Source organism: Parasteatoda tepidariorum, chromosome 9 (assembly GCF_982258835.1).
Source record: "Parasteatoda tepidariorum strain Cologne lab strain chromosome 9, Ptep-v5.0, whole genome shotgun sequence".
Lineage (NCBI taxonomy): Eukaryota > Metazoa > Arthropoda > Arachnida > Araneae > Theridiidae > Parasteatoda > Parasteatoda tepidariorum.
In genome coordinates, this window is record NC_141763.1 from 13,148,333 (window position 1) to 13,175,509 (window position 27,177).

Consider the following 27,177-nt stretch of genomic DNA (forward strand, 5'->3'; position numbering starts at 1 on the left):
AACCCAGCTCAGTAGACGCACAAGTGGACTCGTAAGTATTTAATCAAACATGCAAAATGATTGTCGCTTTCATATGCTATGGATCGATGGTAAGCCAAAATAGATTGTGGTTGAATAAATTGTGAAAAGTTGAATAGAACAATGTAAAAAGCACGCTTTTGCATAATTCGTGGCGAAAATAGACATGGTAAAGAAGAAAAATCTCATTCAACAGAAAATTAAGTACTTTTTAAAAACATCCAATAACAAAAGCCCCTTTAAGGGCTTTTAAAAAACGAAAATAGAAAATAAGCACCTTTAAGTACTTTTTAAAAACGCTATGCACCATGGTACAAATTGATTTTCTTATTTATTCATCCTGTAAGAAGAACAGGTATTCAGCTAGATATGCATAAAAACTGAGTGATAGTATCGCAGGATTAAAATGAAATTGTTGACAATATGAAAGTCTTATACACTTCAAATGCATCAACAAGTCAATCAGAAATGATTAGGTCGTTAAATCAGAAATTATTGTTACTTAATAAACCTTTTCAAATACGAGCTATAAATTCTTATATAACATAAAAACAAAATGGTCGAACTGAAGTTTTTTATTGTTGTCGCCGCATTTTTATTAGCTTGAAAATCACACGGCAGGATTTAGTTTTCCTACATTAATTTCAACATATCAGGCTGCCACAATGGTAAAATAAATCAAAGTCATAAAAGTATCGTCTTCCTATAAAATATATTGTAGATAGGTATTTTACTTACGTCGCACAATGGGCTGGCGGAAACGGTCTGGGAAACATCCCCAAGGATGATCCGATGACATGCCATTGCAATTTTGATCCTCTGCAGAGGGTGATAATTAAAATCGAAACAATAAGATCAAATATTTTACATTATGCTAAAAACATTTATGATTTACTTTCAAAAAATGACTTAAGTCAGAAAATATGAGTATTTGTACATAATATGGTTTGTATTATCAGAAATAAAATTAAAAACACAGTAAAAATAAAAAACTTTTTATTGTGAAGCATATATATTTATTAACTCAAGCTAAAATTGAAGGTTACATAATTACTTAAAATCAATTTTTGTATTTATTGTATAGCAGCATAAAAATGCAAGAAAAAATAAAAAAAGGAACATTTAAAAAAAATGATACAGATGTTATATTAAGAAATATATATAATTTATTGTAGTTCTAAAACGAAGTAGGACAAATAAATGAATTTTTAAAGAAATTCATTATGTTAAAAAAAATGCAAATTAAAAACTTTTTGTTAAAATCAAAGGAAGATTTTGAAGAAGAGTTTTCTTAGAAAATACTAATGAGAGCAACTGAAGAAACTACCATGCAAAATTGTTTGAAATACTGATTAAAATTATTTAAGACATTTTAAATGTCGTCAGTTATGGATTTTGCACTATCATGTTCGATAAGAGAATACAAACTATTCTCCTACACTTTAAATATAACTTAGAGTAGTGATGATTGCTTATAAAATATGATGATTAAATAATACATACAATATAATACAAAACCTTAAAATATTTATAAATAATGGTCTGAAAGTCCATCTTGTTAGTTCTCTTTTCCCAATATCTCATCATGATACATAAAAATATAATCACATATTTTTTCCAACCAAAGCAGTATTTACATCATCAGGGCTTGCATTGAGTCTGATTTTCATGTACAGTCCATTTCGGAAATTGTCCACCAGAATGAGATTTGAGTGGACGAGACGTGCACAGACATGCGTGACTTCAGAAGTTGAGGGAGGCAAAATTCCTGAAAAATGAATAAACATTAGCGTGCACAGCCAGATTTTGCAACAAAAAATAAGCACCTTTTAAGTATTAAGCACTCGAAAAATATTTTTAATCAATAATATTTTTAATTTCCAAAAAAATTTTAATTAGGATCTGGGCAGTAATAAAAATTTCTTTTCTATCATTTAAATTTTTGTTAAACTTATAAACAAAATCAACAAAATTCGAAAACATTTTCAAAGACTTTACATAATCATGATAAAATAACTAGTTTCGGAAAAAGAATTATTTTCTTGATTACATTAGCCACGATAGAAAGACAAAAATTTTTCGCTTCAATTTCAGAGGGTGGAAAATGAAGTCTGAAATTGAGAATATCTTTCAAAATACAGCAGAGTTGCAAAATACAGGGAGTGTAAGAATCTCACCGAACACAGCCAGACTCCCAAGTATTTCATCAAGCATGTAATATGATTGGGGTGCTATCATACGTTGCAGTAAAACGGTATGTCAAAATGGAATGTGGTTTAATGATTTGTGAAAACATTGAATAGAACAAAGTGAAAACCACGCTTTTGCATAATACGCAGTGAAAATCCACATGGTAAAGGAAAAATTTCATTTTCGAAAAGGAAAAATTAAGCACTTTTTAAAAACACCTTAAAAGGTTTTTAAAAAAACGAAAATCAAAAATAAACACTTTTAAGCACTTTTTTAAAAATGCTATGCACCATGAACACTAAGAGATTCAAATTAAAAAAATTAAAATATTCCAAATTTATTTACTTACTTTTTAGAAAAAAATGCTATGGAAATTATTCATTAAACAGAAACAAACTAATGTTATTACAAAATAGAAAAATGCAAAAAAAAAAAAAATATACAAAAAAAAAATAATACCTTCAAATCTGCAGCTGGAATCCAGAAGATCTAATACTTTCAGGAGTGATGTCTCTTCAGATCCTGTTCTACTAAAATCTGCAAGTATGCATTGGAAGAACAGTTTTTCCAACTTAGATGCACACCTGATGAATAAATAAAAAAAGAAATGGAAAATTTGAGTGCAAAAGATAAAAGCTTTAGAACTAAAAAACAATTAATAAAAATACAGCCAGACCTCTATTTAAGTCGCTAAATCCCAATAATAAGTTCGTTATATGGAAAATTCGTTTGTGGGAAGAGTTGTTATTGACCATGTCAATCTATGAAAAGGTACTCCAACATAGAATCAAGTTTTACATGTCTTATATACTAGTAAATTGGAATTGTATTTTTGCAGTGGTAGGTACACTACAGTACTCCCCCACCAGAATTATCTCTGCGATAGAATTCGATGAACCGATACCACTAGTTGACTCATTGCTGTTTTGTAAGAAGCCGGAAGGTATTAAGATCACCATGCTTTTTGAGTGCTAATCGTGAGAGTTGTATTAAGTTCACAGTCATGGTCGCTTCTGCGTTGCATTTAACAGTAAAGTGTATACATTGTACATGATCGAGACTAAGAAGCAACAGGGCGAGGAGGTTGATGATGTCGCAGTCACAAATAGCAAGTCAACTAATCAATGTGGACCATCCAAGTAGGCATGCTAAAATTGAAGTGAGAGTTTCTGTCAAAGTAGGCACGCTCAGATCAGTCTGAAGGTCACGAATGTGGGAAGAGTTGTTATCAGCAATGGCAACCTTTATCTATGAAAAGGTACCCCTCCATAGAATCGAGTAAATTGGAATTATATTTTTGTAGTGGTAGACACACTACAATAAGTATTTTGAATTTATTATGTTTATCTTAATAGAATTGTAAACTAAACCTTGTTAATATACAATATTCGGGGATCGTTTAAGTTGGTAACAATCAATTTACAACTGCAACTATAAAATTATATATCATATTATCACTTTCTATTACAAGTTAAATTTTCTTCGTCGTGAGTTTTGTTTTAAATACATATAAAGAAATTGACATTTAATTCAAGTTAGAAAAGTTTGAACTTAATTATTCCAACAAAAGGCAAAGCATGAGGATCTTGTATTTTACTAAGCATTGTATACAATGCCAAGATGTTGTATGCAAATGCTCTGTAAGCAGTGTATGATAGTGCAGTTTGGCAAAAGTAAATCATAAAAAAAGAAAAAATATCATTTTTTCTTAGATTTCTTTTTTAAAAAGAAAATTTTACTGAATTGGCATGTCTTATATACTAGTGAATTGGCATTTTATTTTTGTAGTGACAGATACACTGCATCGTTAAATAGGAAATCACCTTTTGAAATACTTAAACACAAAACGGGTTTTAAATTCAGAAACACTAGACATAATTAAAATAGCAATTGATACACCTTTAGCTCGTAAACTAGTATCTACTATTTATTTTATAAATCTTAACCATAAAAAAAATCTTCCTGGGAAGCAAGATACTTTTAATTAGTACTGTTTTATTACTAAAAAATAAAAAGTTTAATTACTACTGTTAAAATCCGTTAATTTTGTCTGAGTTTTTTGTTTGAAATGCAAACAAAGAGGGAAAGGGATTTTACTGTTTTCTTTTAAAGTGGCAACGAAAAACAATTTAAGGTCATTTTCCCCAATGCGTAAACAAGTTTAAAATGTTTTGATTCATATTGGGAAATAGGGAAAGTGGATCTCAAAGAAAAGTTCGTTAAATAGAAAATACACTTAGCAATTTGGAAGTTATTTTACGAAGAAATTTTAAAAAAGTTCTTGGTTCCTCAAAATAATTTTGCAAAATAGAGAAATTTCCAAAATGGAAGTTCGTTAAATAGTAGTTCGACTGTATTACATAAACAGTATTTCTAAAACATTCTAGAATTCAGAGCAACATATTCAATAATTCAAAAATATAGCAGCAAAAAGCAGTTTCCAGATGCATGAGGAATGAAATTAATAACAATGGATGCCTAAACTTTAAAAATAATTGATTCTAAAAATCTATTTAACGAGATGACATATAAATATTACAATGTTTAAAATTCTTTCTCTGTTATTAGAATGGCTTTTTTTAAAAGCATTTTTAGAACAATAGAGTTTCTAAAAGATATTTAGTAAGCACATAGGGATCTATACATATTAAGGTAATAAAAGTTTTTTTTTCCCCAAGACATTTTTTCTTCAATACTTGTTAAATTGTAAAAGTAAATTAGTCATTAATATTTGAACTTACAAAACAATATCAATTCCTTAGTTAAAACAAGAAAAATAATGTTTATACCAATGCATAAATGCAATTTTTTAGGTTTTGCACTTGAGTTTTAAAACTATGAACAACTTGTAAAATCTTGAGATTTTAAGTCAGCAGCAGAGTAAGTTTTTTTAAGTACATATATAGAAATAAGTAATTAGTTAAAAACCTGCAAGAAAGTGTCTACTAGATTTTCTTAAATTTTTTTTCAAAAGTGAATTTAAATAAAAAATTGCAACATAAAGAATGCAAAATGTTCACAATTAAGATGAAATCTGTTATTTTAGGACAAAAGCACCAGACTAAAATGTGATAATTAAAAAAAAAAAAAAAAAAAACTTGCCATCCGTGTATCAAACGCTGGTCCAGGAGACCACTGATAATCATTTGATTGAAGTTCAAGTCAAATTTTAGTGTTTCTGAACATGCTGCTAATTTTGAACCCTGGTGTAGATATATTTATAAACTTATAGTTCGTTCACCAGGAGTTGGCACCTGGCTCTGCCTTCATCACATGGTATCCAACCATACTATTTTGCAATTTTTGGGAGAAGGATGTGAACCACCTGAATAAGGTCATTTGGCGATTGTATGACATATTTATTTCGCAATCTTGTGCATTTTTTTAACATTAAATATTTCATAAATTTGATAATATTTCTCTCTTTTGAGTAAATAGTTTGTCCTTTTTGTGACATTTTGCTGGGAAAATAGTATTTTTTAAAATATATTTATTTAGCTAGAGTAGCTAATGGTATAATAGTAGATGATAAAGCGAAGTAAGGGGCTGTAAAAGAATAGAATGTTTGCGTTTGGTGCGTATCAAGGGTTGTCTCATTTCTAGAGCAGAGATGTTTCTCTTCTTACTCCCGCGCTTAAATGAACTCTGCATCTGAGGAGGTGGAGCCAAGTGCCAACTCCTGGTGAACAAACTATATAACAGTTAGATAGGGAATAAGTTAGATATATTAGAATTTATTTGACTTTAATGGTGTTTAATTCATTAAAGCACCAAAGCATTTCAGAAAAAGAATGACTTATGATTTTTCTACGCTCACAGCGTTTTAAATTCACTTTTTTTCCCCGTTGTGTTTGAATTCATATTTAGATAATTGCTATCAAAGTAAACCAAGTGTTGAAAAAAAAATGCAAGCAAATTTATAAGTTTAAAAAACATAGGCAAAAAGTATCTAAATCTTCATTTGTACGACGAACTTAAAAAATACCTGATGGCAGAGATGACAGGAGAAGAAAACATCTGTTGAATGGCAATATCCACATGATCCATACCAACCAGAATTTTAGACTTCTTTTTTGGTGAGGACTTGCTTCGCTCAGCAACTTCTGTAGCATGACGACATATGTCAAGAGCCCTCCTTGCATCACCGGACACTGCTGCCACCTTTTGGGTTGGAATAATATCAAAATTCATCGTAGTAGTCAATCAAATAAAATAAACCTTACGAATATACAAGCTTTCTGAAATGTTTGACAATGGTCAAACATATCAAGAAATACAAATATTAAAAATCTAAAAAAAACTTGTCTAAATATTTTTAAAACGTACACAACCGTACCGTGGTGGGTTGGCTAGAGCGCTTGCCTGCTAATTGAATGACCCAGGTTCGAATCCCAGCAGAACTCTTACTACTGGAACTACTCCTGGCTCCCACTGACTACACTACTGACATAAAATATCTCAGTTAGTCTCAATACTTGATCCAGGAGTTCCATTGTCTACTGGGTTTACTTCAAAATTACAAGGTTTTGGAATTGAACATTGATAGTTGTAAACCCAAAAATGGACAAACTATTCAATGCCGGTTATAAATTAAATCAAACATGCATAACATGATACCCTCAACCCAAACTGGGTGTTAGAGCCACATTTGGTTTCATTTGATGTAGATTTTTCTTCTTGTTTTCTTTCCTTAAATATCAAAGACCTGTTTTATTTATTAATTTTTTTTTATCTGACATGCATTTCCCAAGATGTCTATATTTTAAGCATTTTTAACCTCATTTTAATTTAATGTAAGTAGAGCTATCTGTGAACCAAAATAAAAAAAACCGCAGTTAAAATGGGAATATTTTTTTTCTGGAGGACCGAAATCTGCATTAAAAAATGGCAGTTCCTATTTAAGATTTTAACGTTTTACTCTTTTCCACACAGTGAGAATAGGGTCAATATGATATCATTGAATGTAAATTCTGACAATATTCACAAGTGCAAGTTAGGGATTTTGATTCGATGTATATGTCTCAAGAAACATGACCACTTTCATTCCTTTCGGACACTCTACATTACTTATTCAAAATTTGCTGAACTTTATCCATAGTTATGACCTTTCTAAAAGGATGTTTAGCAAAAAAAAAAAAAAAAAAAAAAGAAAAGAATATTTTATGCCAAACATTTAAAACAGTAATAAAATGTGTGATTGAACATTGAATTCCTGATTTGATAAATTTGATTTTAATCACATCAACATATATATAATTCAAACAATGATGAATATTGTATAAGATAGATTTGAAAAAAATCTTAAATTTTTACTTCACTACAAGTTTAAAAATGGTAGCAGGGAAAATGTTAAATTCTAAGAATTTTAAAACACATAGGTCACATATATGCATTTTAAAAATAAATATGCAAATTACACTGTATTATTCAAATTGTAGAAATGGCTTTATTGTTATTGTTAATAAAATTAAATATATATGTGTACATACAGTAAAAAACATTACAATTAAATACAGTATAAAATTTAATGAGACAAGATTTAAATTTTGAGAGTGTACCTCATTGCCATAAATCCGAAAAAAAATTCTTAAAATGTTTGGGAAGTTTAAAAGTTGCAGAGTAAATTTATTATTATTTTTTAAAATTCGAATTCAAAAACTTTTTATACATAGCTGCCAACATGGTTAGGAAAAATCCAGTAAATTTTACGAAATAATATAAATTTCATGATAATTGTTGCTAGGTATGCTAAATATTTTACACATAGGGAATTTCAGGGATTTTTACCATCATCAAATTAGAAAAACTGCAATATTTTCCAGTTACGATAAACATTAAATGATCTTGAAATGTTATGTATTATGTTTATTCATAATTTTGAATAGTAAGACATTTAATTAATCAAAAACTGAATTTCATAAATGAGGCTCACTTCCTTATGTATTTAGTGACACTTATTTAAATTTTCAAGCAAGCAATAATCTGCACAAAAATTATATTTCAATAGGGATTTTTCAAGGAAACTTACTGAATTTTAGGAAATTTTTAAAATGTACAAACACCAGGAGTATTTTTTATTAAACCAGTAGACCAGGTGAATCTGGCAAAATTCTGTAATCTACAGGAAAATCCAGTAAAGTCGACAGCTATGTTTATATGAAACACAGCACCAAGTGATATAAAATCTTTTTTAATGAGCTTCATTATAAAATACAAAATAATTATTTTGAAACGAAAGAAGTGGAAAAAAACTTACTTTTCTAGACACTAATTGAACTGCATCCTTGTCAAAAACATTTAATTCTTGAATGCGACTCATAATGATTTCTTGCAGTTGCTTAAAATTATATGGTTGAAATATTTTTCGAGTTAGACCCTGAAAGAAATGTCTTTTATTTATTTATTTGACTTTAAAATATTTTGAAATCAAATGCAAAAGTCAATTTGTAGCACAAAATCTTCTCAAATTCAAACTAGTTAGCAATCCTAACACATTCATTCAAAGACTACTTTTGTTATAATTGCAGTCAATCTAACATGCATAACAGAAGCGTGTTACATGTAAGCATGAGATAAGGCCGGAGTTGGCAAGGTTTAGGACAGAATGGATTAATACACGGTTTAAACCAGTAAAAGATTGCAAATAATGAAAAGAAAAAAAACACTTTTTAGGTAATTTACAGTTAGTGAGATGGTTAAAAGTTCCTTTAAGATGTTTAGAAAATGAATTCCTCACTAAAATTACGCAAAAGAAAGCAGACTTAATAGTTTAATAAAATTTTAAAAAATAAATAAATAGATAAAAAATCCAAACATGAAGTAATGCTAACTGGTAACTTGTTTACTATTAAATGATCATATTTAAAATTTCAGGTAACAAAAAAAATTGAGTATTTTTAGCAACAATAAATAAATGAATTTAAGTGCATGAAACAAAAACAACTTACTGAACTACTGTTAATTTGCTTGAATAAAAATCAAAATCTAAGATTTAAATTAATAAAAGGCTTTAAATAGCAATAAAAAAGTCATACTAATTATAAAAAATTAAACAAATAATTTAAAAATTACTACTTCAAAATCCATATAAAATTGTACAACATTTTTTTCTCAGCACTTTAAAGTTAAGAAAAAGTTCATTGTTTTAAGGCTATAAAAAATATATCACATTACTCAAAATAAATTTTAAAAATTAAATTATTGTCCTAACAATTTGTAAAGAAATGTTTTAATTAACTCTTAAATGTAACTGAGAATTTATAAGGGACATTAAAAATTATCAATCTACTTGAAATTCTATTCATCATAAGAAATTCTATTCATCACTACTACCTCAAAATTCACATAAAATTGTACAAAGTTTTTTTCTCAGCATGCAAAAGTTAAGAAAATGCAAATTTTTTTAAGGCTATAAAACTATATTACTCAAAATAAATTACCAATCTACTTGAAATTCTATTCATCATGAGACGCTCTGGTAAGTCCATTGTGTTGGCAATAGCCAAGACAATCAATTTAGAATGCTTTTTGGAAGGCCAATCAAATATATTGTAAAGGACAGTTTGTTTCCTGGTCCATAATCGATCAAGTTCGTCGACCAATAATATCACAGCATCTTTCTTGGGTCCCTGTTCTGTGAAACGTTTTTCTAGGAGATTCGCTGCCTGCTGAGAGGCTATTGTTTTACCTGTAAGAGCCTGAAATAAATGGATTTCTTATATTGGACTATCGAAGCTTAACAATAAATTTATAAATATCAGAAGAGCATGAACTTTGATTGAAATTAACAGTTTCATTAAAGAAATTTGGAAAAAAATGGAAAGCTGGAATTAATTTATAAGAAATCACCTATTGCTGGATAAACATGTATCAAAAAACAAAAAGGAACATGTGACAATAGAAAAAGGAATTGTTATTTTGTTTAATGCAATAAATGTGTTTAGTAAATACAAGTGAATTATCAACAACAAAAAATTAAATTACCTAAATGTTATAGAAAAAAAGGAATTGGTGTTTTGTTCAATGCAATAAATGTGTCTCAGTGTAAGTAAATTGCCAATAAAAGAAAATTACTTAAATACAACGAAAAAAAGAATTGGTATTTTAGTCAATGCAATAAATGTGTCTAGCAACTGCAAGTAAGATATGTTTATTTGATCCTTTACTAAAAAAATTCATACAAACGGAATCAGTTTACCAAAATTGTTTTTATAAGTGAATTATATTTTAATTCTTAAAAATTTAATACAAGCATTTAAGTTAGAAACCTTATGATAATAATATGGTAATTTTATTAAATAATATGGCAATGATAATTTTATAAAATAACTCATATACATATAATGATAATATAATATATAATGATATAATACACAAATAATATAATATAATACACAAATAAATTATTCAATTAGAAAAAAAGAAAGGAATGGTTAAATGATCTAACTACTGGTATTCACTCTCTAATGTATTCATTGTGAGTGTCATATGTTTTTCTCAGACAAACACTTAATGGCTACTTTTGCACATAATTTATATTCACAGTATTTGTTTTTATAAATCAATACAGCTAAACTTGAAGGGTACGAAGAAAAAAAAACATAAACTAAGTCATATATAAATATATAGTTAAAAAAAAAAAAGTTGTCCATCACTTATATTATTTTAAAGCAATGAGATTAGTCATCACTTATTTTATGGGTTTAAATTTTTTTTTATTTGTTTATGAGTACAATGAGTACAAAAGTTTTATGTAATCTTATAAAAAATTTTGCTCATTTCATAACTTTTCAGAAAGGCATCACTTTTAACTTCATAATTCGTTTGTTACCGTCTTACAAATCTTAAATTACAGTAAAACCTTGCCACAACAATAGTTTGGAGACCAAATAAATATATTGTTGCAGAGGGGTATATTATTATATCGAGGGCTTACATACTTTGGGTACACAATGAGAATTTTTTTTTAATCTAATGTTATATATATATTAACTACAAATCTATTTATATATTATACAAAAATTTAGTTTGCTGAGTGGTAATTATGGCTAAACATGAAATCAGATAGGAATGTTACATCTTCTTAAGAGGTAAGGGAGGCAATTATAAGAATGGAAGGTCTTGGGGTGGTCTATGTACATCAAGGATAGGGTATTGAGATCTGAGTACAAAAGCCATTCATTGTGGTGAAAAGAAATAAGATAAGTAGGGTAAACCAACCAGTGAAGGAACACTACCCAGTGAAGGAACATTTCATATATATTGATTTAAAATAAGTTTTTCTTTAGATAGATTGGTAACAATAGCTTACTGCCAAACAATAGGAAGTCATCTGGCAATGTTTTGGATTACCTGGTCAAATAGACTTCTCTGTAAAAATTTTTGAATTTGTTATTATCTCTGCAACACCTTGTTTCTTTGAAAAAATTATAAGGTGAGTGTTTGTATTTATATGTTTGAAGTGGGATTAATTGCATGTAATAGTTTTATTTTTCTCACTGTGAAAAAGAGAATTCCAAATATAGTTACTGAAGTTACGTTTTATTTTTTTAAGCATCATAGCATAATAAAGTACTGAGATAAGGAGGTGTTTATTCACTGGATCACCAAACGATGAAAAACCAGTGAAGGAACAGGTGTTCCTTCACTGGTTTTTTTTCTATGCTTATGAAAATAAAAGATAAACTTTATTTTCCTTTCTACCTTTAGTGATGTTCCGCATCAAAAGTATGTTAAAAATACGAAAAACAACTTCTAACCAGTGAGGGAACAGGCATGTTCCTTTACTGGGCATAGATTTCCCAGTGAATGAATAGTATGTGTCAATATGTAGACACTTTAATTTTCAATTCATGATTACAAAAAAAAGTTAACATTTTCTAAGTATTCATATGTTATAATTTCAAGAATAGGCTTGATTTTAAATATTTGTATGGCTTATAAATTCAAAAATAGCATTAAAAAATAACCAAAATTAAGTGTTCCTTTACTGGGCAATTTTGTGTTCCTTCACTGGTAAGAGCTGTTCCTTCACTGGGTCTTCTTACTACTTGTTATTTGAACCTCCAAAACTTTAAAACAATATTATGTAAGTTCTCTACAATTTTTTTTACATAATTTGCAATTAGCAACAAATATGTTGACACTGTCATTTAACTAAGATTGCGAATTTTGAAATTAATATGATTTTTTAAAAGGCAAGAGAAGCTTAAGTGTTCCTTCACTGGTTAGTTTACCCTACATAATCAGCAGTAAGACTTCTCTGGTCAGAAAAGACCAAAAAGAAAAAAAACCCCACCAAATTTAATAAAATAAGATTTGTAACATTATTTGAAACCTAATGAGAAAATAAGGTTGAAATTTGAAGAAAAAAAAATCCTTTTTCAGAGGTTTATTGCTTCAGATAATATTGCAATATTGAGAGGTGGATAACATTAATTCAATCCAATGTTAGTTTGTCGGTACCACAAAACATTAATGCAATAGAGGAAGTTATTGTTATATCGGATATCACAGTAGAGAGAATTCACTGTATTTCCTTTTTTTCTTTTTATCCTCAATGTATTTTGAAAATAAATTGTTTTGAAGATAAATTCAAATCTACGATTAAAAAAATGATTAATCAATTTAAACCAATAATTTTAATTATTTGATTCTAATTGATGGTAACTTGAATATAACATTACCTTAAATATATTGACATAGCATTGATATGGGTCAGTCACCCACATTCCATTCACCTCAACAAAATTAAAGATAGGCACCTCCCCCTCCTCTTTTTCATTCTCTAAATTTCGAATGACTTCGTGGACGGTAGCCGTTTTACCTGTGCCAGGAACTCCAGATATGTACATACACCTAAAACAACATATTATTATTATTTTTTATATTGCTTTTTGTAAACACGATGTTTTGTTAAAAAAGCGTAATAAGTCTTTAAAAAAATCAGCACTAATATAAAATTTGATTTGTTAGACAAAGATATTTAAAAAAAAAAGTTATGTTACATCAAAAAAGTTTAACAATAGAAAAAGAATATTTTATTAATGCAGACACCTTTAATAATTAGTATTTTTCTTTAGTGCATAAAATATTTTTTGGGTGCGCACTTTTTGTTGAAGATTAAGCTATACATCCTCTGTTATTAATTTATCATTAACCCAAAGAACAGTGTTTATAACTTCATTATCACAACTGTCGGATAATAACTTTTTAAACTTGAAGATAATGCAAAAAAATATATATATATATATATTATAAGTGCTATAATTTTATAGTTATTTTTTCATTAAAAATAAATTGATTCATTGAAATTTGTCTCTTTTGCTTACATAATTAAATTTTGTAGGTGGGCAAAAAAAAAGAAAGAATAAAAAATAGGTTTAAACTTACCCGCCAGTATGAGAGCACAAACACCCTTTAACGAAGCTATAAATGTCTGAATACTCATCTACCCGACATGGTAGCGACTTTGGAACAGCTGATACATGTAATCTACAAAATCATAAAAATCAGTAAACAGAGAAAATACAGTTTAATTACAAGAAAATTATTAAATCCTAACGGACCAATACCACCATATAAGTGCCTTAATACTTATACTTACTGGGTCTGATGCCTCCTTCATGGCTGGAAATTATTATTATTATTTTTTTTTTACTTTACCCATAGCTGCCGATATGGATAGGGAAAAACCCTGTAGATTTTAAGAAATATAAATTTCTTGATAATTGTTACAAAATGTACTAAATATTTTACACATCAGGGAATTTTACACATCAAAATAAAAAACTGCAATATTTTCCAGTTATGATCAACATTAAATGATCTATTATGCTTACTCTTAATTTTGAACAGTAATAGGTATTTAATTCGACAAAGATAGTTAACTCATTTTTATAAAAGAGGCTTGCTTCTTTATGTATTAGTAACACTTATTTAAATATTCAAGCCAGCAAAATTTTTTATTTCAATAGGGATTTTTTAATGAAATTTACCCAATTTTAGGGAATTTTCTAAAATGTACAAAAACTAAGAGAATTTTTATCAAACCAGTAGACTAGGAGAAACTGGCAGAGTTGGCAGCTATGTTCACCACTCTTATTTTTCTCATCTTTACAATTAATTATAAAATAATAAATGATTATTATAATTTTACTTAGTGAGAAGTACGTTTGAAATACTTCTGTATCGTTAAGGGTTGAAACATTCATTAGCTTAAAATATTACTTATATATAGAGTTCTAAAAATTGCACAAAGGTGCAAAAAAACCATAAGATTTACAATTGTCCACATCGTGTCCGAATATTCGTATTAAATTTCATTTTCCAAAAAAATATTTTTATTTACCAGACAAAATTTACTTAATGTTTTTTTTTCTTTTCTCTCATGTAACTATCCTATTTCCATATGAGTATTCTATTTTTATATCCATAAAATGATATTGAATTTGAATTTTACTGTAGTAACCAAATTTTAGGATTTAAATCAAATAAAAGAGCTAACTTAGCGTAAAGCAAAATTTACATTTTAATTCATTTCATAACTTTTATTTTCAGGAATATTTGTGTTTTATTTTTGTGGGCAAAATTCTTAAGCTCTGAAACTATTTGAGGAAATTTTTTTTCACCAATTTTTTTCTTTCATCAAATTCACCTTTTATTTTAGATTTGAAATTTTCCCACATTGTTATCTGCTTTGTTGCATTTTTCATTTTCATTTTCAAGAAAATTTAGAAAATAAGTGGAATATAATGTCTTACGTAAGTATTAATAGTACCCCCTTCCCTTTTGCCTGGAAAAATAATTGAATCACAAACCATCCCACCAGTCTACTTATTATTTAAATGGCCCTAAACCTAAAACAAGCTTGTTTAAACATGAAATATCGATGAAAAAATAAATACACTTTGACCACAAATCATAATTCTTTTCATGAAGCTTTTAACGAAAAAAATATGCAGATTGCAAGCATTAGTTTTCAAGAAACGGAGAAAAAAAGAAATTTTAAATTGGCGAACCTTATGCCAGACTAAAATATTCTGATTTCCTGATAAATTTTTTCATGAAGCTTTTAACAAAAACGCTGCAAGCATTAGTTTTCAAGAAACAAAAAAATTTAAATTTAAATTAGCAAACCTTATGCGAGACCCTTATAAAATATTTTGAGGTCCTAATAATTTTTTTCAGGAAGCATTTAACGAAAACAATATCAGATTGCAAGCATTAGTTTTCAAGAAGAAGAAAAAAAAAGACATTTTAAATCAGCAAACCTTAATCGAGATTCTTCTAAAAGATTCTGAGGCCCTTTGAGTGGCGTCTTTCTATCAGGCATGGCAGACAAGGACTTTTTCCTCAAAAGAGAATTTTTCTGAAATGAAAACAAAACAATAATTTGCTATTTGCTAAGGACTTTAAATTATTAGCCAGTAAATCAACCAAATAACAAAAGCATTAGTCCAACTTTAAAATTCTTAGCCAGAGGCAAATCTTAACAAATTTTATGATTGATTTTTTTAACATAGAAAGCTTTAAATCAAAATACAATTTCACCATAAATTGAACTATTTTATAGAATGCAAATTCAAATCAAGAGTAATTTAACAGTTGGGAAGGAGTAAATGAGCGATAAATGGGTGAAAATATGAAAAATGTAGATGCTTAAGAGTATTTGAGGAAAATAAATAAGAATAGGTTGGGGTTAATTTTTGGTAACTTCTTAGACTAGAGCTGTAATATACATATAAGATAAACTTATTATTTGTTCTTTAAGCTTTTTACTGATCACAGCTGAAACAAACAGCAATACCATTATTGAAGCTTAAAAATGATTTTATAAAAAATGCAGGAAAATAACACAATGGATGGATGACCGTGTAAAGCAAAGAGCAGATGGCGCTAGGGGTTAAAATTCGTCATGCCGGGATACTACTTCCGACTGATTTTTACACCTAAGTATGAAAAACGCTCCAACCAATATTATTATATAGTTTGTCTAAAGTAAGAACTCCCCTAGAAATTCGCATGCACTCGTGTCGGTTACTATCGTAACAAGGTATTCAAATATTTCAACTAGGGGTACGGGGTCATTGCTTAGGACAGGTTTTGGTCCAGGTCGGGGAGAGAAAGGTAATTTTTTTTCTTTGGTTTATTATGTTAGCTCTAGAGTGAAGAGAAATTACCCTCCCTGAAATGCACTATTCCTGTTTCCACAGCAGCAGAAGGCCTCGGACATTGTGGCGGGGGAAGGGAGTTCTTACCATAGACAAACAGTACTGTTTTCAATATAACACGTTCTATCCATCTAACTTTCAACGAAATAAACAAAAATGAATTCGGAAGACTCCGCAAGCTTGCTATGCTGCGACACGAAAAAATAACAAGTGGTGCTATTTTACACAAATATAGCCAAATAAAGGATAGCACTCAAAACATGGCTAACCTTGCACCTTTTTTATGCTGTGATTTTAATTTTCTTAAATTTGCTTTAAATTATAGAAAACACTTATAAATGGTAAAATTATGTGCAAATTTAAACATAAATCACAATAATAAAACTTCCCAGAACTTTAAGTACGTTCACATACAGCCTTGTAAGCACAACTTAAGTGGAGGGATACATTGGACAGGGTTTGTAGCCAAATCTTTCAACAAAAATAAGCACCTTTTAAGTACTTTTTAAGCATTCAAAAAATATTTTTAAGCACTATATACATTAACAAAATGCAAAATAATTTTCAAACACTTTACATGATCATGAAAAAAATAACTAGTTTCTGGCAAAGAACTCTTTTTCTTGATCATATTAGCCATTATAAAATGATCAAGAGATTTTTCGGCTCGATATCAGGGGTCGGAAAATGAATCCTGAAATTGAGAATATCTTGCAAAATGCAACAGAGAGAGATTCTTGCACACAAGAGTGCAAGAATCTTACTGAAAAGAGAAAATTGAAGAAACAATTTTCTCTTTTCAGTAGGCAACAAAACACGAGAATCATGTGCAAGAATCTTACTGAAAAGAGAAAATTAAGCACTTTAAAAAAAACATCCAATGGAAAAAGCACCTTAAGTACTTTTTAAAAACGCTACACACCATGATTGGAAGTTTTCTAAATTTCTTAAGGTTTTAGGAAGCTTGTTATTGTTTACGTTCATTTAACAACCCATAATAAATGAGTAGAAAAAAATATAGCGAAATGAAGTGAGGGCTCACATTTGATTTCGATCTACTCCTCTTCTCCCTTGTCTTAGGTGTCATCTCTTCCTCACATTCAAATTCAATGTCTTCATTCTCAGATGAGCTCTCTTCTGAAGACACAGAATATGCGCTCTCACTATCATCGGAATAAGTAGTTCTGATAAACTTGGATATCTTTTTCTTCGCATCTGCCATCACAGTTTTTGATTCATCATCAGAACTGTCAATACAAACCATAAAGACTTTATCGCAATAATGCAATTAAATGTAAAAATATTTTACTGAGACAACAATGTTTGTGTTCTAATTAAATAAAGCCAATATATATATATATATATATAAACACACACAAACATGTATACAGTGAAACCTCCTGGAAAGATCCCCTCTGTGTAGCGACCACTTTTGGGAAGTACAGAATATTTTCCATAGATTTTAGTGAAAACATTTAGGAGAAACCATCAAAAACTCTCTTAGGGATCGGGAAAACTTTTGCACGGTCAAATGAGGAATAACTCACTCACTAACTTTTAAATAATAATTACACACATTACATTATTTGTGTTTACAGATTTAACTACAATTACTATTACAAATATTTTATTAAAATTAATCTCAACTGGTTAATTTTTCATAAACTTTCCTTTTTTTTTAGGTAGGGGGTGTATAAAAATGGATTTTTTAAGTGGTTTTAAATTTTAAAATTATTTTTTGATATATAACTTTTTCAAAACTTAGAATACACCTTTAACTGCTCATTTTTTTCATAATTCAAAGAGTTTAAATTATCAAAAAAAAGCTTTCAAATTGTTACTCGTTTAATCACTTTTTCAGGTTTTTCTGTAGTTTTACCACACTTTTAACTATTTTTTATGAGCTACAAATTGCTCTCTTGCCTTGATATTTTGCGAGAATTACTTTTTGAGATATAGACTACCCTACAATACTGAAAGAGACACTTTGAGTTTTTGACATCTTTTTAAATTTCTTAAGAAATGCTCAGAGGATTATTTTATAAATTTAAAGATGTTAGCAAGATAATTTTGAAATCAATATATAAATAAATGTATTGAATTCTCACTTACTCATTTATCACACAACGTGGTACTGACTTAACCTTTCTCCCAGATCTAGTAATTGTGTATTCATCAGCAACAGAAAATTCTAAACGTCTGGGAGTCTTTGCTTTTTTGCTAGGAGAAGATTCCATTGCAATACTTTTTCTAGGACTGGTGCTTCTTTTCGATCCACTCTTTAGGATTTTTTTATCATTATCCATTCTTTTGGATGTGCCATTATTAGAACTATCCACTTTTTTGGGTGTGCCAGTTTTAGCATTATTCACTCTTTTGGGTGTGCCATTTTTAGCATTATCCACTCTTTTAGGCGTGCCATTTTTAGCATTTTCCACTCTTTTGGGTGTGCCATTTTTAGCATTTTCCACTCTTTTGGGTGTGCAGTTTTTAATTCTAATTGAAGTCCTAACAGGGGTCTTATTTTCAAATAATTCTTTTGAGCTATTATTTTTCCACTTCCTATTCAAGTTTGTGTCATGCTGACTTTCGGCATCACTGGTGAGACAATCCATGTCCGAATGGTCACTCTCATTGTTTTGGCTGGACACCGTGAGTGAGTGTATGTACGGGCGCTTCATGGTTTTAGATGGACTGAGGAGAGTCAACTCATCCAGATTGGCTGTGACATCCTCTATTGATTTTGCATCAGACTTCGCAACGAGGATCCTGATGTTCTCATTTTTACAGGCTAGTATTTTGTCATCGATTCTTCTGATTAAAACTCTGGGGTACATGGGGCTTCCAGTTGTCGTTGCAATATATAAATCCTTCTTTCGACTAGGCTTAATATCTAAGAAATATAAGTAATGATATATGCATTAGCATGTGTTCAAATTTTTTCAATCTATTTAGGGCAATTTTACTGTCTAAGAATGCCATATTTTAAAAACATGTAAATCAATTTAAAAAAATTCGAGCAATTCGAATAATTTTTGTGAAAATAAATCTGTGTCATTTACATTTGTAACAATCTTTAAAAATTTCCTAAGTTTAAAATTAAAATATAGGTGTTACGGGCGTAACACAATGTTATGTCCATAATAGCGAATTTTAAATGTTTCAAAAATTTTTTTAAATTTTTAAAAAAGGAGTAAGTATAAATGATATCAAGACTTAGATTTACAAAAATGTTTAGAAGCCAATCATTCTATTTTTTAAGAAAAAAAAATAGTTTTATCATCTCATTTACAGTAGAGTAAAATGATGATAAAAATATTTATTTGGTTATGCGACATAATAATTTCTCTAGATTAGTTTTATAAGCAACTTTAGCTTAAAGATCCATAAAAACAATTTTCTTAGATTAAATTTATTTGAAGCAATTTGTAGTTCAAAAAAGAACTTCAGTGAAAAGAAATGAACAAATTTTAAAATAAAAAATGAAACAAAGCAAAGAGAAATAAAGCAAAGAGAAATAAATCAAATATACCTAAATATCCTTTTATAGGGCCATATTTTCTATTCAAACCATGTTAAAAGATTTTAGGGATTGATTTCTAAAAAGAAATTCATTTAGCTTTTTACCTAATTCCCAAAAATTTTACATTAATGAAAAGAATTGGCCATAAACTTGAACATCTGTGCTTAAAAATAATTGAACTCAGGGGAGAGTGGTTCACCTTGGGACACAGTACACCTTGGGACATTTTTATTTTTGGTCTTAAGTTATCTTTTAGTTCTTTTAGATTCAGATATACGTCAGCATCACCTAACCTTGGAACATATTTTGATTCTATTGATTAAGCAGGTAAGAATTTATTAAAATTTTTATTTTTTGAAGCATGTTTCTTTACTTTTATATAAAAGTTTAATTAGTTGTCGAAACAAATTTTAATAATTTTTTTTTCAATAATGGGTATTATAATGAAGTATAAATCTTTGCCTTTAGAAGTTATCAAATTCTAAGTCTAAAAGTATGATATTTTAAAATATCCTATTAAGTATATAGTGCACCTTGGGACAGATGGAGGTGGCCCACCTTGGGACATTAGATATGCATAATTGATCCTTATTAAAAATAGATATTTAACAAAAAGACATTGTGCATGCAAAGTATTTTTTAATTTATATAATCTGTGTTTATTAATAGTTATTATTTCTTATTTTAGGAACTCATTAGACGTAACTAATCACAAGAATTGGAAGCAAAAAGTATAAAAATAATGCAGCAATTTGTGCTAACAATGTTGAAAAAGCAGCTGCAAATTTTATCAGGGGAAATGACTTGTAAGAAAGTTGCTGAATTCTACAGTATTAGTAAGACCACACTGAACCGCCATTTCATTTGCTTTAAAAAAAAAGAGAGAGCAGCTAAATTCTAACTTTCAACATATTTTAAATATACAGAGTCCCAAAATATTCACAGATGAAAAAGGAACAAATTTGGTACACTATATGTTACAAGCCTCCAAGTACCATTAAGAATTAACACCTTAACTGCCGAGTAAAATTAACGTGATTCACTCCCCAGTGCCACCGTTTTTCGCTCAAATGCACTTTCCTACAGGGTGTTTTGGTGGGGGGAAATGATGCACGCTTTGCAATTTAGAAACAGTTTACAAGAAAAAGGAAAGAAATAAAATACAAAATTTAAATTAAATAATAAAAATACAGTATAAAAGATGTAAAAACTTAGCTGTTGTATGATAAATCCTGAAACATGGTTGGACACATAAGACAACATCACATTCATCGCACTGACAGCGGTAGTCACAAAGAATTTTTTTCTTGAACAAACAGCACATTTTTGCGATGCATTTTTCTTTGAAGACGTTGATGGAAAGAATAAAAAGCACCAAATACATACGGGAAAAGAAAGCAAAAAAAGAATAAACCCTACCTTACTCAAATAAATACACACAAGCGATTAATACGATATCACTTTTCCATAACATCCTTTTCCTATTCCCCCTCCTCCGAAATTAGTAATACATTCGCAAAGCAAACATTTTGAAGGCCATTTTACAGCATTCTGAAGTAGGGGGTGTAATTCTATTTATAGCACCGCAATGCAAAGCATCGTACATCGGGAAAGCGTATATATACGCCTGCGGCAGTTAACGCATTGTCTGGCCGAGACGTATATATACGCCCGCGGCAGTTAAGGAGTTAACAATATGTGATGCACATTCACTTACATATGAGTGTGCTATGCCAAAACAAATGAACATTCCTCCAAATTGTGGAGAAAGTAAAAAAAAAGTCTGGGAAGATGAGGATTTAATGCTCTCAGAATTAGTAACAAATACATCCAGAAGAAAACCAGTAATTAGTGATTTAAGCAATCATAACAGTGATGATGAAGCTTGCAGCTTAAATTAAATGAACAGTGAAAGTGACAACCAAATATTTGACAATAAAAAAAAAGTACATATAGAAAAAAGTAGTGAAACAAGATTACATATTGGAGATTTTGCTAATATCAAATTTGCTGGTAAAAGATCTGTTGTTGCCTTTGTAGGTTGCGTTGAAAGAGTTGGTGGAGATGAGTAAGAGTTATCAGTTTTGAGAAGACGGAATCAATTTGCAACATTTATTTATCCCGAAAAAGAAGACAAATCATACATAGATTCAAATGACATTTCGTTAAAAATTAAGCAGAGCAAAGCTTTGAACGTTCTTTAGGTTTGGTATTTGATTCTTAACAATTGGATTTGCATACAAGAAGTTGAAAGGGACAAAATAAAGCTTTATTAACAAAATTAAAAAATTTACATTTATTTACTTATATTATTTTTAGAAAATTTCTACTTAAGTTTTCACATTCATATACTTTCACTTTCACATACTTTCACATACTTTCCCAATTTGCCCAACTAGGGGGTACACCATGGGACAAATAACAAGGTTAACTAAACATTTTTTTAAACTTTTCCTATGACAAATACAAAATCAAAACCTAGTTTAAAATGTTACAAGAATACCAGGTAAAAGTTTGACAATAATTGATCAAAATAAAAAAATTTTTAAAAAAATGAAAAGAAAAAAGTGTTCTAAGGTGAGCCACTCTCCCCTATAAAATCTGTGAACTACAACTAAACTCGATGAAAAATTATTAAATGAAAAAATACATAATGCACAAGAAAAAATAGCTTCCTAGCATTGGTTCTTTTCTTGATCCCATGCTAACCTTTACTGTTACCCATATTTATGTATAACCGAATCCTTCATTGATAAATATTTTTTTATATATTTTTTGAGGTTATCAGCACATGGCTACACAAATAATAGTTGCAAAATAGCTTCCATTCAAAAATTAAAAATTAAGGAAGTGGTTGGTAAGTAAAGTTACCACGGCCTGACTAAGGCAGGGTACTTAGCCATATTGTTCAACAAAAAATAAGTACATTTTAAGTACTTTTTAAGCATTCCAAAAATATTTTTAATCAGTTTCCAAAAAAAAAATATCATAATTAGGATCTGTGCTGTAATAAAAAAAATTTCTATCGTTAAAAGTTCTTAAATTATAAACATAAATACTGCACAGAAAATTGTGAAAATCATGCATTTTTTGTAGTTTAGAACGACAATCGAAACGGCAAAAGAAAAAATCTCTTTTTAAAGGACTGAAAATTAAACACTTTTTACAATCCCTGAATAAAAAAAGCACAGTTAAGGGCTTTTAAAAAACATAAATCAAAAATGTGAACCTTTAAGCACTTTTTAAAAAAATTACGCACCCTGTAAGGGTTTTAATTACCTTTGTTGTTTAGTGATTTGCATATGAACCGAGAATCTTCAAGTGGCTTCAGTTTATAGCCCACAAATCCATAACGGCAAAAGAAAACGGCTTCCCCATTCCGGCTGTCGTTTGGAGGCTCCTCATATAATTTTAAAAATACAATCTATCAAGTAAAAATGTACTTTAAATTTGATTTTAAAGTTATTTTATGATACAAAAACAAAATGTAAATAAAACTTGAGTACTGTCGCAGACATAATGAACTTGCAACCTGTGAAACAATTATGAATCACTGAAACAAATAAATAGTTTGTCTAATTTAAATGGACATCACTGGATAATACCATCAGCTAAAATTATATTTGCGACAACATACAGATTGATTTCAATGTAAATGACATTATAATTATTTATGTATTTGCAAGAAAAGGAAATAAACTTTTTGAAAGAAAATGCATAAATCAGTATAAAAGTGATCTTTAAAAAATAATGATTGGGACGATACCTAAGAGGATGCCATACAGTGGAAGATAATTTTCGTGGCAAATTCTTTTTATCCTTCAACACTTATTTAAAATTTACAAGAAAGAAAATTTAAGTTCATGCATACGAGAGTAGGTCATGAAGTTTCAGTTGCTGAAAAAAATGCTCCAAAATACTAAAATGCAAACAAATTATTAGAAGAGAACTTCACTGTTGCATAATCTTAAGCTATCTTCTAATACTTTATTTTCATTTATATATTTTAAAATTTTCTTTCCAGTATTTGAAACTTCATGGCCTACTCTAGGTTTGTCTGAACTCAACTTTTCTTTCTTTTAAATTGGTAATGAAGAGAAAAAAAATTTTGCAAGGAAATTTTTCTTTCGCAGTATGGCATCCTCTTAACAAAAATATACAAATGATGATAACTATGACACGTTTTTCCCTTAATTATTCTACCAATCTCTCATAAACATCTGCATAAAATAAAGGTTGAAACTCTTGCCTTTGTTTTAACTTTGGATAAATAAACTTTAAAATTTTGTGCAAGAACCTTTAAATTTATTTCAAAACTCTCTGAGATGGCAAAATACACAAAATGAACAATATGGGATAAAAACTTTCGACTGCTTTCCTGCCTAAACTATTGCGACCATATAAAATACAGGGTCTGTAGCTATATTTTGAGGGTCAAGAATATAAATGCGCAAAAAAAAAAAAAATTCTTTTCAGAGAATATATGTTTTTGTACCTAATTTTGTAATTTAAAATATTGTTTGCACCAATTAACTACAGTACAGAACCCGTTATCTGGAAATCAGAAAACCGGAACAAATCTCGATAAATTTTCATGCCATTTTTAAAAAACATTTTTTTTTACTCATAAGATTTTAGGATTTTTTTCTTTTTTGAAAGATGTTTACCTTATCATCATTTTGGAAATAATAATTAGTGTATTCCTTCATTGTTTTTTCTTCTTTTTAAGATTATTTCTAAAAAAACATTTTTTTTTGTTGGGTTTAACAATAAACAAACGGCTTTTTGTAGCAATTCAGAATACCGGAAAAATCAGTTATCCAGAATAGCGATAGTCCCAGTCGTTCCGGATACTCGGTTCCCTACTGTACCATGGTTATGGATAGGCCTTCAAGCTATTTATCAATATTGAGTCCTTGTACATGGTAATCTGATTACTAGATCAAAACTTATTCAGGGTGTTCTCTTTTCTTGTGCACTGTACAACAGTGTTTCTTCACTTACAAAGTATACATTCAAATAAAAAGAAGAAAAAATTGATAATTTTTTCTTAACCTATGAGTTATCAATACTTTCACAAAGGTGATAATGCTATGACATAATGCCAAAAATAAGAAACTGATATTTTGTAAAAATAGAAAGAAAGAAAAACATTAATGATTAATTAAAAATAAGAACTTGGAAGTTTGCATGAAAAAATTAAGAGCCAAAACTGCAAAAATGAACATTTTTTTAAAGGTCTTCATAACAGTTATGAATTCCAAACTTAATAAAAATGATTTTAAAAACCTGTGCTCACCTCACACTTGTCAAAAATGGTTTCTGCATCAATTACATTTGACCATCCTTTTCTATTATCTTCTACAACTTCGAAATCATAAATCTGATCTAATGACTTCTGACAATGAATTGGCAAGTCTGAAGTTCGAGAAAACCATCTCACATGAGCTTGATAAGGTTTATGAACAGAGTCTAGAAGAGTTTGAGAACAGAACAATTACTTTCTCAAAAATAATTTATTATAAAGAAAAAAAACAACTAACACATCTTTAGGTGGGGACATGAAATTATTTGCTGTCTGGGGACCAATAATAGTCAAATAACTGACAGGTTAGCCAATAATAGTTACCTGTCTCGTATAAATCCTTGATTTGTGCAATAAAACAATTAAAAATGTCTTCAGGATCAACAGAGTTGTCATTGCGTATCAGAACATAATCGCCAATGTTGTAAATGACGTCACCACAAGTAAAAGACCTAAAGAGTTCAAATTCACATTTAATATTTTAATTTCTTTTCATACACAAATAATAATTACTAAATAAATAAAAACAATTTAAATGTTTTAATCTCTTTTCATAAATAAATAATCACAAAATATGTATAAACAAGCTTAATTGATTTCAGTTTGACAAAATGGATGAGAATTCAAGAACAGATAAGAAATACAAAACAACAAAGGTTGCACTATAGGTTTAATGTTGTATTTACGAATACTGGAAGAAGTAATAGACAACATGTTAGCAAAAATATTAAAGCTTAAAATAAACTGTAGTTAATATGTGAGGTAACAATATTGTTTAATATTTACTGGATATGATATAATGATAATTTTGTTGGTACTCACAAAAGGGTTTGTCATATACTGGATACTCTTAAAAAATTGGGTAATTTTTTTAAAGGAACCCACTTGTTTTAAAAGTTTATTTCTCCGAATATTTTAAATAAATTAATAATAATTATTTCAATATAACAATTAATTAATATTAATAAATAAATAAATTACAAGTTTTTTAAATAATAAGTTGATTAATTAGTTTTGGATTCAGACAAAGTAAATAAGTTTTATTGAAATGAATTAAAAATCTATCAGTTATAACTAAGAATTCACAATAAAGAAAGGGATATTTCCATATTGTGGTCTGTCCAGCCAATTACAATCACCAAATGGACTAAAAAGTTGCACTTTTTTTAAAAGTAAATGTGTGAAGGTCTGCTTAGGGTGACTATGAATTATCTCTCGCGGAAATTGCTAAAACCTGGTGATTATTCTGCAGCAGATCACCACAATATGTTAATCTTACCATAATTGAAGAACTACATTGATTGGATAATTAAAATTACTATATGTTGTGAATTTTGATAATGTAAGATACAAATATGATTTTAGTTAAATGGCAAACTCAATCTTGTAGAACTTCTAAAAATTTAGTAATAGGTAAGCCAGAATTTTATTCTTACCCAGCGTTACCGATACGAGAACATTTCGCACTTATATAAACTGTCACTCAAATAAAGTCAAAATTGCTTTCTCCTAGAATCTGCACAATATCCCAATAGTGTAGAGTTTTAGTGCTACAATTAATATCAATTCCAAATAGAATGTGTTTTAATAAAATAATAACAAAGTAAGAAACAATTTAGGTTAATTAAGCGTGTCTGACCTCGCATTAAAATAATTAGTTGGAATAATTATAATCTTATAGTAAACACAATGTTTAATGACGTACTTATAAGAAAATCCTCTTTTAGAAGGAGTACTTTTACCAATCCATTGAAAGTCATTCATTTTTAAGAATAAAATATGATAACAAACGATATATAGAAGAAGAAAAAAAAGGATGAGCAAGTTATAAACTAAAAAAATACATAAAATATATTTTTAAATTTAGGGCAAAATTCACTCTCAACTAAATCGACCATGGAGTCGACTCATATTTGTAAACAAATAAACGCGCCAGAAAATTTCTTTCTTTCACTTCAGTTGAATAACTG

The 27,177-nt window shown here is 28.9% G+C and overlaps 1 protein-coding gene across 1 annotated transcript; it reads right to left on the reverse strand.

Moving 5' to 3' along the window:
• Positions 1-1,011: 1,011 nt before the first annotated feature.
• Positions 1,012-27,172, reverse strand: Orc1 (origin recognition complex subunit 1). Its single transcript, XM_043038816.3, has 14 exons — positions 26,913-27,172; positions 25,532-25,659; positions 25,202-25,374; positions 23,182-23,326; positions 18,492-19,272; positions 17,422-17,626; positions 15,480-15,577; positions 13,600-13,701; positions 12,894-13,065; positions 9,648-9,905; positions 8,465-8,584; positions 6,194-6,369; positions 2,668-2,792; positions 1,012-1,786 (listed from the first exon to the last, which is right to left on the reverse strand). Exons 1-14 carry the CDS (start codon positions 26,969-26,971, stop codon positions 1,623-1,625), a joined length of 2,706 nt encoding a protein of 901 aa, XP_042894750.2. The 5' UTR covers positions 26,972-27,172; the 3' UTR covers positions 1,012-1,622.
• Positions 27,173-27,177: the final 5 nt, after the last annotated feature.